General features: G+C 47.2%; 4 protein-coding genes across 4 annotated transcripts; 2 read left to right on the forward strand and 2 right to left on the reverse strand.

Moving 5' to 3' along the window:
- Nucleotides 1-60: 60 nt before the first annotated feature.
- BHQ10_008100 (uncharacterized protein) lies at nt 61-2,768 on the forward strand (the record flags this gene model as incomplete). Its single annotated transcript, XM_040880870.1, has 3 exons — nt 61-228; nt 287-427; nt 474-2,768. 3 exons carry the CDS (start codon nt 61-63, stop codon nt 2,766-2,768), a joined length of 2,604 nt encoding a protein of 867 aa, XP_040736603.1.
- A 133-nt stretch (nt 2,769-2,901) lies between these two features.
- Nucleotides 2,902-3,662, reverse strand: BHQ10_008101 (uncharacterized protein; the record flags this gene model as incomplete). The annotated part of the gene is made up of 2 exons (XM_040880871.1): nt 2,902-3,304; nt 3,364-3,662. 2 exons carry the CDS (start codon nt 3,660-3,662, stop codon nt 2,902-2,904), a joined length of 702 nt encoding a protein of 233 aa, XP_040736604.1.
- Nucleotides 3,663-4,732: 1,070 nt separating this feature from the next.
- On the reverse strand, nt 4,733-5,843 carry BHQ10_008102 (uncharacterized protein; the record flags this gene model as incomplete). The annotated part of the gene is made up of 2 exons (XM_040880872.1): nt 4,733-5,734; nt 5,784-5,843. The coding sequence occupies 2 exons, from the start codon at nt 5,841-5,843 to the stop codon at nt 4,733-4,735; spliced, it is 1,062 nt and encodes a 353-aa protein (XP_040736605.1).
- Nucleotides 5,844-9,557: 3,714 nt separating this feature from the next.
- On the forward strand, nt 9,558-11,114 carry BHQ10_008103 (uncharacterized protein; the record flags this gene model as incomplete). Its single annotated transcript, XM_040880873.1, has 4 exons — nt 9,558-9,725; nt 9,774-9,949; nt 9,998-10,875; nt 10,984-11,114. 4 exons carry the CDS (start codon nt 9,558-9,560, stop codon nt 11,112-11,114), a joined length of 1,353 nt encoding a protein of 450 aa, XP_040736606.1.
- Nucleotides 11,115-14,130: the final 3,016 nt, after the last annotated feature.

Below are 14,130 nucleotides of genomic sequence, written 5' to 3' on the forward strand. Positions count from 1 at the left end.
ATGCATATGGGTCATTTGCGCGTGTATACGATATCTGATGTGTTATCCCGGTTTTATAAGATGCGTGGACATGATGTTTTACATCCAATTGGCTGGGATGCGTTTGGATTACCGGCTGAGAATGCGGCCATCGAGAGAGGGGTTCAGCCAGCTGAGTGGACGGTGCAGAATATTGAGAGAATGAAGGATCAATTAAGGAGCTTTGGTCCGGCGTTTGATTGGGAGAGAGTATGCAATTTCTGAAGTGAACGAGTGATTTAAAAGTGAAATGCTAATCACTTTCTAGGAATTGATGACGTGCTCTCCAGAGTTCTATAAGCATACCCAACGGATCTTTTTGATGCTGTTTGAAAAGGGGTTGGCATATCAAGCCGAGGCTCTGGTTAATTATGATCCTGTGGACAAGACTGTGCTGGCCAATGAGCAGGTATGTTTATTTCCTAATAAAATATGACACTGTCTAACTCAATTAGGTCGATGCCAATGGCTTCTCATGGCGATCAGGAGCCAAGGTTGAGCAACTTAAATTGAAGCAATGGTTCTTCCGCATCACTGCATTCAAGGAGGAGCTACTCAAAGATCTTGATTCTTTGTCTGGCGGCTGGCCAGAACGCGTCCTCTCTATGCAAAGAAACTGGCTGGGAAAGTCGAATGGTGCAAACATCAAGTTTGCAGTTACTTCAAAACACAACAATGAACGCGATGTAGAAGTTTTCACCACTCGACCAGATACAATGTATGGTGTGGAATACATCGCGCTATCATTGGATCATCCTCTTGTTCAAGAGGCAGCCAAGTCAGACGCTAGTCTCAAAGCTTTCATTGAAGAAGCTGCATCCCTACCGCCAGACTCAAAAGTAGGCTATCGCTTGAAAGGTGTTTACGCCTCGAATCCCTTGCAGGTCATCGACAAAGAGAGCCCACATATTTCGAGAGAGCTGCCCGTATTCGTCGCTCCTTACGTCCTGAGCGGCTATGGCGAGGGAGCTGTCATGGGTGTCCCTGGGCATGACACTAGAGATCTAGCTTTCTTCAAGGAGAATCTACAGTCGGAATTCATTCCACTGGTCATTCAGCCGGAATCGCAAGTTCAAGATTCGTCCCTCGTTTCTGTACAAGATGTAAAAGCTTTCACGAACGAAGGCTACCTGACATCCCGATGCTGGAAATATCAGGGCCTCAGCTCCAAAGAGGCGGCAAAACAAATCGTGGCCGACCTCGAGCAAATCGGTCGAGGCGAAGCTGCAGAGTCCTGGAGACTACGCGATTGGCTAATTAGCCGACAGCGTTATTGGGGTACTCCAATCCCCATGATACACTGCACAAGCTGTGGTCCAGTACCCGTTCCAGTCGATCAATTACCCGTCAAATTGCCCGAGATTGGAGGTGAATGGTTCAAAGCTCAGAAGGGTAATCCGCTCGAATCTGCCGCAGACGATTGGTTGCACACGGAATGTCCAAAATGTCATGGACCGGCAAAACGTGATACAGATACCATGGATACATTTGTGGACTCATCGTGGTATTACATGCGCTATTTAGACCCTAAGAACCCCAAAGAGCCATTTTCACCTGCTGTCGCTCGTCCAGTTGACATCTACATAGGCGGTGTTGAGCACGCTATTCTTCACCTTCTTTATGCAAGATTTATATACAAGTTCTTGACACAAACCGAGCTTTTCCCGGAACTGGCACATGCCCAGCCCAGTCCCGCGGCTCCCTCAGTATCAGAGCCCTTCCGGACATTGTTATCGCAAGGTATGGTTCACGGGAGAACATACTCCGAGCCATCGACAGGTCGATTCTTGCTCCCGTCTGAGCTTGATTTGACCGATAAGAACAACCCTCTGATCAAGGGTACAACCGTACGCCCGAATGTTTCATATGAGAAAATGTCCAAGAGTAAACACAATGGCGTCGATCCTATGATTTGTGTGGAAAAGTATGGAGCGGACACGACGCGCGCACACGTCCTCTTCTCGGCGCCGATCGCGGAGGTCCTTGAATGGGACGAGACGAAGATTGTCGGCATTGAGCGATGGTTTATACGGCTTTGGAAGTTGGTTTGGGATGCCACTATAATGCTGTCGCAGACGACGCAGGGTAAAATGACTTTGTCTGTGGAGGACATCCAAGGGAAACCACATGCATTCCCGAAACTACCGAATCCCATTAACCTCCCCGACGCCGATGTCGATGCCCTCCTCGCTACACACGACACCATCATCTCAGTGACAAATTGCATCGAGAAGAACCCCTATGCCTTGAATACAGTCATATCCGACTTGACCAAGTTGACAAACACGCTTGCCTCCAACCGGCCAAACGACACTGAAATTTTGTATACATGTATCTCATCTCTTCTACGACTGTTAGCACCAATCGCCCCAGCTCTCACATCCGAGACTTGGGAGATCCTACACTCCGAGCTATCCAAAGATACAGAAGCTATCAACATGGCAACAACGACATGGCCAACACCTTTGCTTTCAGAGACCGAGGCAAACGCCCTCCGAGCTCGTGGCGGTCAGAACGTCGGAGTCCAGATCAACGGTAAATTACGCTTCAACGTGACAATTCCCCGATTGATGTCCGGCGCTACCCCGACCGCATCATCGGAACTACAGATGGATGAAAAGACGTGGATAATAGATCAGATTCTAGCAACAGAGGAAGGGAAAGTGTGGCTTAGAGAGAAACATGATTGGGAGAAGAGGAGGAGGGTCATTGTTGTTCCTGGCGGGAGGGTTGTGAATATTGTTTTTTAACCTCTCTACTCACGATGAAAGATGATGGTTGTAGAATATTGTACTATATGTATCTGGATATACTGACTGAAGAGTCGTCACTGCTTAACCTGGCCCAGTACATACACGTTCCTTCCCAGCATGTAATCACAGCTTAGCTGTTATTAACAGCATACGAAGCCGAACCACTCCCTCCCCAGCCCTCAACAGCAATAACCTGAAAATTCAACGTACCCAACTTCAACCCCAGATTCGCCCACGCATTGAAATGGTTCTGCACCGTAACCGTACCTTCTGTACGGGGGCTCTGGCGCACAGAGATGTACTGATTGAACGTCGACGTACCCTGAATCGAGGGCTCGTTGACCCTCGTATTCTCCCAAATGGTATAAGTGCCGCCGTCGCTGGTCACAGAGCCCTTTTGGGTGCCGAAGCTGGGTGGGGAGGCGTAGTCTTCGATTATGTAGTATTCGACCAGGGGGGAGGTGGACCAGCCGTAGACGGAGAGGAGTCCAGTGCCGCTGGATACGGAGAATTGACCGCCGAAGTTGATGGGACTGCTTTCTAGTCAGCGATGAAATCAGGCATAGAAGGTATAGAGGAACAGAAGGCTCACGTGGTAGATCCGGGGTTCCAGCCGACACCCACGACGAAATCGTCCTCGGTGTTCCAGGTGACCTCAAAGCCAGTGCTAGAGGAGTAGTAGTTCACTGTTCCGCCGGTGGTATAGTCCTGGTCATAGTTGATTGCGGATCGGCGAGCCAAGGAGGTGTTGTTCGTGGTATCGATGATGAAGTTTGAAGGGCCACGGCTGACGAGGTCAGGGACGTTATCATCCTTGACCAGATCTGCGGGAGCAGCGAGGGAGCCGACAATGGCCGTGAAAACAGTAAAGAGACTTGAGAATGCGACCATTTTTGCTATATTCGTTGAGTAGTTTGAAGTTGATGATGATGAGAAATGGACTTGGAGTTTGGAACTGCTTTCACCAGGCTTTTATACCCATCTTCGACAAAAGACTCTTCCATATCCACAGGGCACCAGACTATTCTCTGATTGAAACAAGAGCAACCGGACAAAAGGCACAAATATCCAATGCCATATCCTGAATGACTTCATTTTCAACCCCAATAGACTCATCCGGCTATTTACAGGCTGACTTATCCCCAGAATTCTGTATGATCTGCAGATCCGGGATTGCAAATGTATAGCTTCATAAAACAAACAACTTCCTGAATTAATGACAATTCAGCCTAAGCCGGGCGGACGATCCGATTGCAATCAGCATAGTGAAGTAGTTTCTTGCAAGTAACACTTTAGCCGGGATCAACAAATTGGATTGTTTCAAGTCACGGGCAAACGGAGGGATTACGCGTTCATACAGATTAAGCTTATTCTAAGTCTGGGGTTTCCTGCAGAAAGAGTGACCAAGTCGGAGATTCGTCATATCACTCTACAATTGTCTGATACGGGATAATTAAGTACCATCTGACAACATTGGGCGGACATGGGGCCATTTTAGCGGAAGCTACTACGAAGAAGAGGCTATTCAACTGGATTCAGAAGCATGCACATCTAACACCACAAGGAACCAACGAGAAGAAGTCCCAGACTATGAGAAAAGGCTGAATACCGAGGGCTGACAGGTGTGCCTATCTAGAGTCGCCCTTTTTCACGCCTAAAACAGGGACGCAGTATGCTTGCAAGCAACTAAGCTCGAGAAGATCCGGAATGACATGAAAGCAGGGGCATCAAATGCATTTCAGCAAGATATTCATAATCGTTTGTATCTATGTTCTACACAGATGATTGAAAGAGGACAGAGATCGCAAAAGAGAGAAGACGTTTACACATCACACGTAAAGAATGAGTCAGGTACCTATACAACGCAATGACCAAAGAGTGATATCAAGAAAAAAAAAGAAAAGAAGAAGAATAAATACAGAAGAATAGACCGTTCTCAAAAGTCATATCTGCTAACCTAATCACTCAGGACGATATGTCGACTTGGGCAACAACCCCGGCAACGAGTCCCTCAGCGGCCATGCCTCACTGTCCGCAGCCGCTTTCTGAGCAGCTTGCAGATCCACTTCGAGCAGCTTTTGCAAATCGTCTAGCTTTCTGTAGACGCCTGGTGATCTTGCGCCGCCGCTGGTAATGGATTGTGTTGGGGCGGGGAGTGTGCTTGATCTTAGTCTTGATGGCGATGCTACTGTCGGAGAAGGAAAGGTCACATTGGGACGTTCTGTGGCTGGAGACCGGAGTGTGACCGGGACGTCAAGGGAGGTTGTTGAAATGTGATTGTTTGAGTTTGTGTTTGAGATTGAAAAGGATGGAGGAGCGAGAAAGCGGGAAAAGGTCCTTGAAGCAGTCGCCGCTGATGATGGGTCACGATTCTCTAATCCTGATGGAGGACGATCAAGATTGCTTAGACGGAATCCGATTTGCACTGTAGCATGGCTGACGTCGGATGAATTTCGATTATGAGCTGCAAATGCAGGGCGCGGCGGTACAAGAAATATATCATCTTCATAGATGCTCGAAGCTGGGTATTTGGGCTTGCGAGCACTAGCTTTCGTTGGAAAAATCGAATAGGATGTCTTTCTGCTGTTATTGCCTTTGATGTTGGAATTTTGTCTGATGGTAGGTGTCGGGGGTAAGGATTTATCGATATCCATCCTGTTGAAAAAGCCCTTTCGAGTATTCGTGCCTTTGTGCATGCTATTGATGCTGTCATCAAAGAGAGGATATTCGTCCTGAGGAATGGCAATTGGAGATGAGATCTTTCTCTTGAGTCCATTCTTCCAACGGTAGTTTTGAGACGACTCCCAGTATCGAATGGTCATGGGCTCAGTATATGATCGGAACAATAATTGCAAGAACGATATGACAATTCCGATCACGTTGATTGACACCGTTGCCATCATTGGCGTAATTCCTTGAGACAAGCCGAGGGTAACTCTTGCCCAGAAAGGTAAAAAGAAGGCCTACATTCATCAGAAGGGATTATTCAGTCTAACCGAGGACAGGACTTACAAAAACGGCAGTGGCTATCACCAGGTAATAAACCATCTGCGTCGTAGCAACTCTCTCCATTGTATCCACGCCGGTTGAACGAAACAGTTGCGTCATCAGTATCGACGCAATCAGTGTATAAAAAACAATAAAAGCAATCGATATCCCCAAGGCAATGTCGCTCCACGGCTCCACGATCGAGAGTAATCCAGACGAACATTTCCTGAGCGTTGATCGTCGAACCTGAGTCGGAATCCATGACAATACTGTCAACAAGATGACCACTGCCCAGCAGATATAGATCGCTCCCTTCTTGCGTGGTGCAAATCTGTTCCTTTGAAAACCACGGTATAATGTTTCGACTCCGAAAACGAGTATCACAAGTCCTACTATCCACAGTGCTGCTTGTTGTTAGAACAATTATACCAAACACAAATCAAAGGACTCACCTGGGAACACTATCTGTCCAACTGTGCCACAATCCGTAGAGATGGAAGGAGACATTTGCATGGACTGTATAACCACTAGAACCGTGCCTTGAGCAAGTACCGCTGCTGTAAATGAGAGAGTCAAGACTTCACCAGGCCGAATCAACAGAAGCAGTGATTGTCGCTTTCTAAGCAGGTCAGCTTATCATTCTCTCATTTGTCATTCGACTGCAAACATACTCGCTTGATAAAGAGCCATTCTTCCTCGATGCCCTCCACAAATCAAAAAATATCGTCGCCATTAACAGCCCCGCCGAAGCCATATTGAACGCAATCCAAAGTATCGTTGATGTCGGCGTGCTATTCTCATAATACCACGCAGTTCGATTAACCGCCGCATGGTTGTGTGCACGGCCATTATTCGAATTTGCAAGTCGCTCAAATAGATATGATATTGTCATCATACAAATTTTGTTGAACGCACCGGCATTCGTCCCAGTAAGAGGACTATACCGTTGTACGAATTGGCATCGATTATTGATGTATATATGCAACGTTCGAATCGCAGATTTCGAGAATCAAAATGAATGTCAATGTTAGATAATAGTATTATTCAAAATTGTTGAGTGCTTCCAGAGACTCGTTGACCGAAGTGAATGAAAGAAGCGTCCAGTTCAGACCAGCTGAATAGCTTTCGCAGCCGTCCGGGGCTGATGAAGAAACGAATGACACGGACAATCGCAGTGACGAATGATCAAAAAAAAAGGAACAATGAAGATGAAAAGTTCTGTCGGCACTTTCTTCGAACAGATAGAAAGCATATAGGGGGAGGCGCGGTCTCCATAAGGAGGACCTGCGTAGCTCCTTCCCATGTTGGCGTTTTACCTACAGTAATACGGTCATCGAAAGCGTATCAAATGTTATTGCGACTGGGCTTATCGTTCATGGCTATTCTCAAAATAGTAAGAACAAGTCTCATCGATCCCAGGGCTTTGGGTCTGAGTAGTGTCGCAGGTTCGCAAAGAGACATGTAAGGAGGTCAAGGTCGTCCGAAAATGATCTTACTTTCGTCATTAGTCGTAGTGATATTTCTGAAATGGGATGCGTGAGACGTTCGGGGTTGCTGGTACCTTACACTGGCGAATCAGACAGGTTCCATTGACCATGACATTAGTGGCGGTATGTCGAACAGAGATGAAATTCTAGGAGTTTCGCGTGGTGATGGTTCTAGCGAAGTAAAGCCGCGGGAAGGGCAGCCGTGACAGGCAGGGGTTAGGGCTAGGACTCCTCAATGCAAGATGAAACCGCAAGGGTTTGAGCCGCCATCAACGACATTCTCTTTTTGTCTTTTTACTTATAATTGATAATGGCAGCTATAAGCTTCCCCATCAATTCGAAACTATAATGGAGTTGATAGTATATCTCCAACGTGGAAGTATGGTACTTGCGATAATTGGTGCTAAGCCATAAGTAAACCGTTCACGAGAGGTATCATGTATCCTCCTATCGGAATTCTAGTAAATTCTACAAGGGTGTAAATAGAGTAACGCGTCACCGATCAAACATCGGCACTTGTACAATATAAAGGGATAGTAAATGCGCGTAACAACAGCACTTCACTTCGCGGACGGATAGTTCGGAGATAATGATTATTCATCGAATAATTGGAGTTCTCCCAACTCAAAGTAAGCGATTGGAAACAGGACCAAGGGTGTTGAGATTAGCAGCCATGAGGTCGTCGAATACCCATACCTTGCTTCAAAGTGTTTTCAACTCTGTAAAAGCAAGGTAGTCCAATACTCGGGATGGTCCTCTCCCGCACAATGACGATGAACCTCCAGCCCTTTCTCGCCCCACCGTAAAGCCATTCTTGTATCTCCCAGTCGAATGAAAAGTCTGGCCGCGTAGTAATAACTGGAAAGTGTCAGTAGATGATGAAACGGCCGGAGTGCATATAATGTACGAATGACATAATTATTGACCTAGAAGTCCAGCAGATTTTTGCGTCGCAGCCAGTTTCTGGGTTAGTTTCGATGTCTCTTCCGGCGAATCTTCGGTATCAAGGTCCAACGGTCCTCCAGGTCTTGTTTCAGTCGAGATAAGACAAATCGTTTCTCCTCCCGGCTCTGCTCTCCGGGCTATCTTCACAAGCTAGGCAGTTGCGCTCGAATCCCAATCTCTGCAAGTATTTCTGGCGCTTACTCTTAGCCCAGTTAATTCTGTCCATGTACGTGATAGTCAAACTCTTCGCCTGCACTGTTGTCTTAAATGAAGAGCCATCTTCAACGGCACGCCGCACATCAGGAAGGTGCCCGTCAAGCAAGTGGAAGCTGCGATGAGATAGCCCATGCACTATACACCTGTCCGTGCTGTTGTTATCTTCAATGTCTGTTCTTGCGACAATACAAAAGGCTCGTCAGCTCAATGACACTGTCGTTGTAGACGAGCGATAGAAGAAATCATTTTCGCGCGGCACGTAGCATGGTGGCAGTATGCGAGTCGTAACAGTGTGGTAGGGAGGAAGACAGAAAGAAGCGTCTTCCTCGCAAGGTCCTTCACAGAGGAGCAACATGGCAGATGAAGAATCGACACGTAAATGATGGAGGGGAATAATTTGGCCGCAGTCGGGAGGGGATCCCCTCACGGCGAGCTTCCCCTCACATGGTGTCTTGCCGAATTCGGCTTAGAGTGAGGGGAACCCCTCACTGGCTAACGGCATCATGATTGGCTCAGAAGACAGCATAGGTGGAGTTTCCAGGACAATATCGGCCAATCAGGACTGGTTTTTCCCGAATAGGCAAAGATGTGGGAAGAAGTTGCTGAATCAAGAAGTTCTACAACCGTGCTATCCGTGCATTTCCCACTTGCAACTACTGCGTGCTGCTGGGTGATACATCCGAGCGCTCCCTGCGAGTGTCAATCAATTCTGCGGGCATTGACATGATGGTAGGTGGGGTGGCACGAAGCTGTCCTCTTACGTGGTGAGAGAAGAGGGGATATGAGGAGAGCGTCGTACAACTCTCTGAGGCGAGCTGGCTCTGAGTGGATGTAGATTAATTATATAATGGGCGCTACGCCCTGTTTCTGTTTGATATATTTCTTTACTATTTTCCATCATCGGCTTACTCTTTTCATACTTCTATCAAGGTACGTCCATTGCATCATATCATGTCTATGTTATCATTGTTCTGTCCTACCCACCAATGATAGCCCTAATTGCTTCCCCGCATTGCTCTTCCCTGCATGCAGTCCCCCTACTAGGTCAATTGGCTGACGACTGCAGATACTTAAGCCCCTTTACACCCCTCCTCTCAGAACCTAACGATCTCTTTTTGTTTATTCCAAATAACAAACATTTCTATCAATCATGGTATTTGCCCGCTCTATCCCCCGTACATTTCAGCGTCCTGCTGCATCGCTCTTTGCTCGCCAATGGCGGGCTCCTGTCCTGCAGCGGACGCCTGTTTTTTCTGGAGTGCGTACACTAACAGCAAGTGCCACCCGACAGGGTAAAGTGTTGATGGTCCTTTATGATGTGAGTTCTTTCGTCCATGTGTAATTGACATAAGCTGACTGTATCAAGGGCGGCGAGCATGCCAAACAGCAGCCCGGCCTCCTCGGTACCACTGAGAACGAGCTCGGTATCCGCAAGTGGCTCGAAGACCAGGGKCACACTCTGGTAACCACCTCCGACAAGGAGGGTCCTGACTCCGTCTTCGAGAAGGAGTTGGTTGACGCTGAAGTTATCATCACCACTCCGTAAGTAGAACCAGTGCGATTTAGGTGATCTAATGCTGACGACGGTAGCTTCCATCCTGGATACCTCACCGCAGAGCGCCTTGCCAAGGCCAAGAACCTGAAGCTCGCTGTGACTGCCGGTATTGGTTCCGACCATGTCGATCTTGACGCTGCCAACAAGACCAACGGCGGTGTTACCGTAGCTGAGGTCACTGGTTCTAACGTCGTCTCCGTCGCTGAGCACGTCGTCATGACCATCCTCACTCTTGTGCGCAACTTTGTCCCTGCACACGACCAGATCCGCAACGGTGACTGGAACGTCGCTGCTGTTGCCAAGAACGAATATGACCTGGAGAACAAGGTCGTCGGAACCGTTGCTGTTGGCCGTATCGGTGAACGTGTCTTGCGCCGCCTCAAGCCCTTCGACTGCAAGGAGCTTTTGTACTATGACTACCAGCCCCTGAGGCCCGAGGTTGAGAAGGAGATTGGATGTCGTCGCGTTGACTCTCTTGAAGAGATGCTCGCTCAGTGCGATGTTGTCACCATCAACTGCCCTCTTCACGAGAAGACCAAGGGTCTCTTCAACAAGGAGTTGATCTCCAAGATGAAGAAGGGCTCATGGCTTGTCAACACCGCTCGTGGTGCCATTGTTGTCAAGGAAGATGTTGCCGAGGCCGTCAAGAGCGGTCACTTGCGTGGATACGGTGGTGACGTGTGGTTCCCTCAGCCCGCTCCCAAGGACCACCCTCTCCGTTACGTTGAAGGACCCTGGGGTGGCGGTAATGCCATGGTTCCTCACATGTCTGGTACTTCCATCGATGCTCAGATCCGTTATGCCCAGGGCACCAAGAACATTCTCGACAGCTACTTCTCTGGACGTCACGACTACCGTCCTGAGGATTTGATTGTCCACAAGGGTGATTACGCTACCAAGGCTTATGGTCAGCGTAAGTAGCTTGCAGTTGAGCAGTGTTGATTTTAAAATGTACATAGCTGGATATAATGATGATGATTCTTCTACTTTATACATAAATAAGCACAATTTACAATCATAGCAGGAGACTCTGAAGACTTCCAAGAGGTTGCCCAGAAATTGATCGACAGTGAGGTTTTTGGAGGTCTTCTTACTCGACTCGCCAAAACCGCAATTCAAGCAGTGCCACAATATCTCCCTACGGTGTGGTGAGCGTAGAGCATCATCAGAAACAGTCATCTCGAACAAGATCGCCCCTAAATATGACCAAATCTAGAAGGGGAGTCTAGTCGGGCTGATTGCCATGTAGTACAAACAGTCAGTGTATTCACCTGGAAGGTGTGGTGACAGTTGACTCTAAGAATAAAAATTGGTGTAACAATATACGCATCTGCGAATAATGATCTGAGCTGTGCGTCAATGTCTCGTAGAGTAGGCAGTAGATATGGATACAAAACTCATACGTGCATGCATGCATGCGCGCATCTTCTTCGGAGAAACATAGCTGTCAAACCTGTCATACTTCGGAGATCACCGTGCCCTGGATAGAATCTTTCAGGCTTTCCGAAGATACGAGCATTTCCCTTGCCAATTTTCCACATTTGACGAGATAAGCGAGACTTTTGGCTTGTTCGTGCTTCGTACGAGATTGTGCCAGAAAAAGAAGTTCAGCTTCTAGAAAATTCTTTGTGCATATGCAACACGAGGACGTTGATGTAGGTAGGCGCCGAGGAATGAGCTGCGCGCTATGCATGTACGCCTCTCAAGCGTATGTAGTCATGATCATTCCAAGGCTATGGATTCAATAATCAATGTTCATACCCCAGCCTGTCACGCGGGTGTACGTACACCAACGTATTTACGGACGAACTCATCCATCACATCCGTGGACATCATACCTGATCAGGAATATTAATAGAACCCTGATAAGAGAGAATTACAAATTGACCACGTGGGTGCTTAGCTAGGTACGCAGTATGTATGTACAGAAAATCGAGCCCCTCGCGTGCTGTCAGGGTGAATATATTAGCCCCCCACCACCACGACGTGTATACCCCTGTATCCAATCAAAATCTCAGAAATCGTATTTTTCTCGCGTCCTTCTAGAAGGCTTGGCTCTCCTTGCATATCACCAACCCCTGTCAAGACAGACAGATACATCAACGTCGTAAATGTCGTGTGGTTAATGAAAAAACGAGTCCACGAATCACTTTCCCAATATAGTAACCTTCCGGGTCCGGTTGGGAGGCAGGAAGCTGCTATTTGACACATGCACGCTGCTCAGTCAGGCAGCACGGTTCAGTGGTTCAGTGCCCTGCAAGTACGTACTAAGAAGTATGGACCCTGATTGAAATATTCCCTGAAACATTGAAACTAGCAGACGTAGAATGGTTGTGGAAGTAGCATTTTCTCGATGCGGGATGGTCTGTCGGACTTACTTAGTAGGCTATTCTGATAGTGTGCCTTTCAGCTACTTGGTTCAATTATTGATATCATTCAAGTTCGCATCCACAATTATCAAGATGCAATTAGAACAGTGGATGCAGAGTCTCGTCTGATTGGAGCTTGTTTATATTCTGAGTTTCTCGGTCCGTTCCAGACCCAACCCATTCAAGCGTAAATGTGTAAATACTAAACAGCGGGTCATTGTGATCGCAACGTATTATCACCCTAACGAGTAGTACAATACCGTCGCTTCAACGCTAACAACAGATCCAAAGGGCGTAAATATCTGGACAATGACAGCTGGGATTTAAGGCTCCAATTAACGCTCGACGATGCGGACTCGGCTACTTTTGGACGGCGATTGGATGGAATTGTCGGGGGTCCCATACCCTGGGATCCCGAGAGACGGGTTAGGACACACCACCACTACAGCTGAAGCCAAGAAGCTCCTGTTAGATAGTACGTACCTACTACCATGCTGCCAGGATTGCTTCCCATGGTAATTACCAATATGCATGCGATGTAAATCGTGTACCTACATACCTCGCCCTGATAACTGCGCATCGTGATGAGTAAACTACTTTACCACATGGCAGCAGACTTTCACAAGAAAAAGTCGTACAAACATACATACACAAAATGTCAGCTGAGACTGGAATTTCCCGTCTCGCGCTCATCGCGCGTCCATTTACACATCGCGATTCGACGACACATACGGACAAGACGGCTCACATTAGATAGGTCCATGGATATATTGCACCCTTTGGCTCGGAGCAGTTTGGACCCCATGCACGGAATACCATCTATCCATAGAATCTGGTAGAGTTGCTCGTAGTGCCTAGTTGGCGGTGTTACGTTACATACATAGGATGCAACGATCTGGTGCCTGTGCGAATACTTACATTTGTATGCTCGTGGCCTGCAGGGATATATATTGCTCAACCGCTTTCTTGGAAAATACACGAAATTCAATTCAATAAAGCGCGCGGTATAGTTATACATAGATTACATGTACACACTACATACATACATACATACTACTAGCTCGGCCCCATTTTGTTGACACATGCATGATGTATGGGTTTGTAAGATACGTAAATTATACGTACTGCGTATGGACGACCTTTTCCTGTAGGGCTGACTGTTGCACTGCGGGTGGCGAACGAAAGTTGGAATGTTGCTCTGCCTGCAAGCTCATTGATATGTTTCGATGTTGTCTGTGACGAGACTCGGGGAGTTAGATATTTACCTACTTTTTTTTTTTTGGATTAGTTATTTGGAGGCAACATTGTTTCAATCGTATATGTGCTGTTATAGGTAATTCGTGCCTCAACATTTAGGCCACACTGAAACCTGACTGGTCTCTTGAACGGGAGCCTGGCACGAGAACATGACATTTAATGACTCATATGATTCACGAGACCACGATGACGAACATCACGAATATCAATAAACCCAAGTAGAATGATGTCGAATGATGTTTGTAGATTGAAACATAATAAGTCTTGATAATGTTCGAGAATAGCTTTGGTCTCGTATCTGTCTTGTGGCTATGTAATTCTTCATTTTCTATTCTAGGTATGTCGCGAACACAAGAAATGAACGAATCACTAAGCACGTATTCGCAGATGAGTAATCTCTCGGTGTAGCTGGTAAATACGTCTGATTCCTGTTCCCTCGAGGAAAGGAGAAGCCCTTCTAGAACATTTCCCTTTACGGAATCTTTCGGTACGTCCTGCGTTTGTACGTACATGTACGTATAAATACGTCAATACGAACAACA

Source organism: Talaromyces amestolkiae, assembly GCF_001896365.1.
Source record: "Talaromyces amestolkiae strain CIB chromosome Unknown scaffold18.1, whole genome shotgun sequence".
Classification (NCBI taxonomy): Eukaryota; Fungi; Ascomycota; class Eurotiomycetes; order Eurotiales; family Trichocomaceae; genus Talaromyces; species Talaromyces amestolkiae.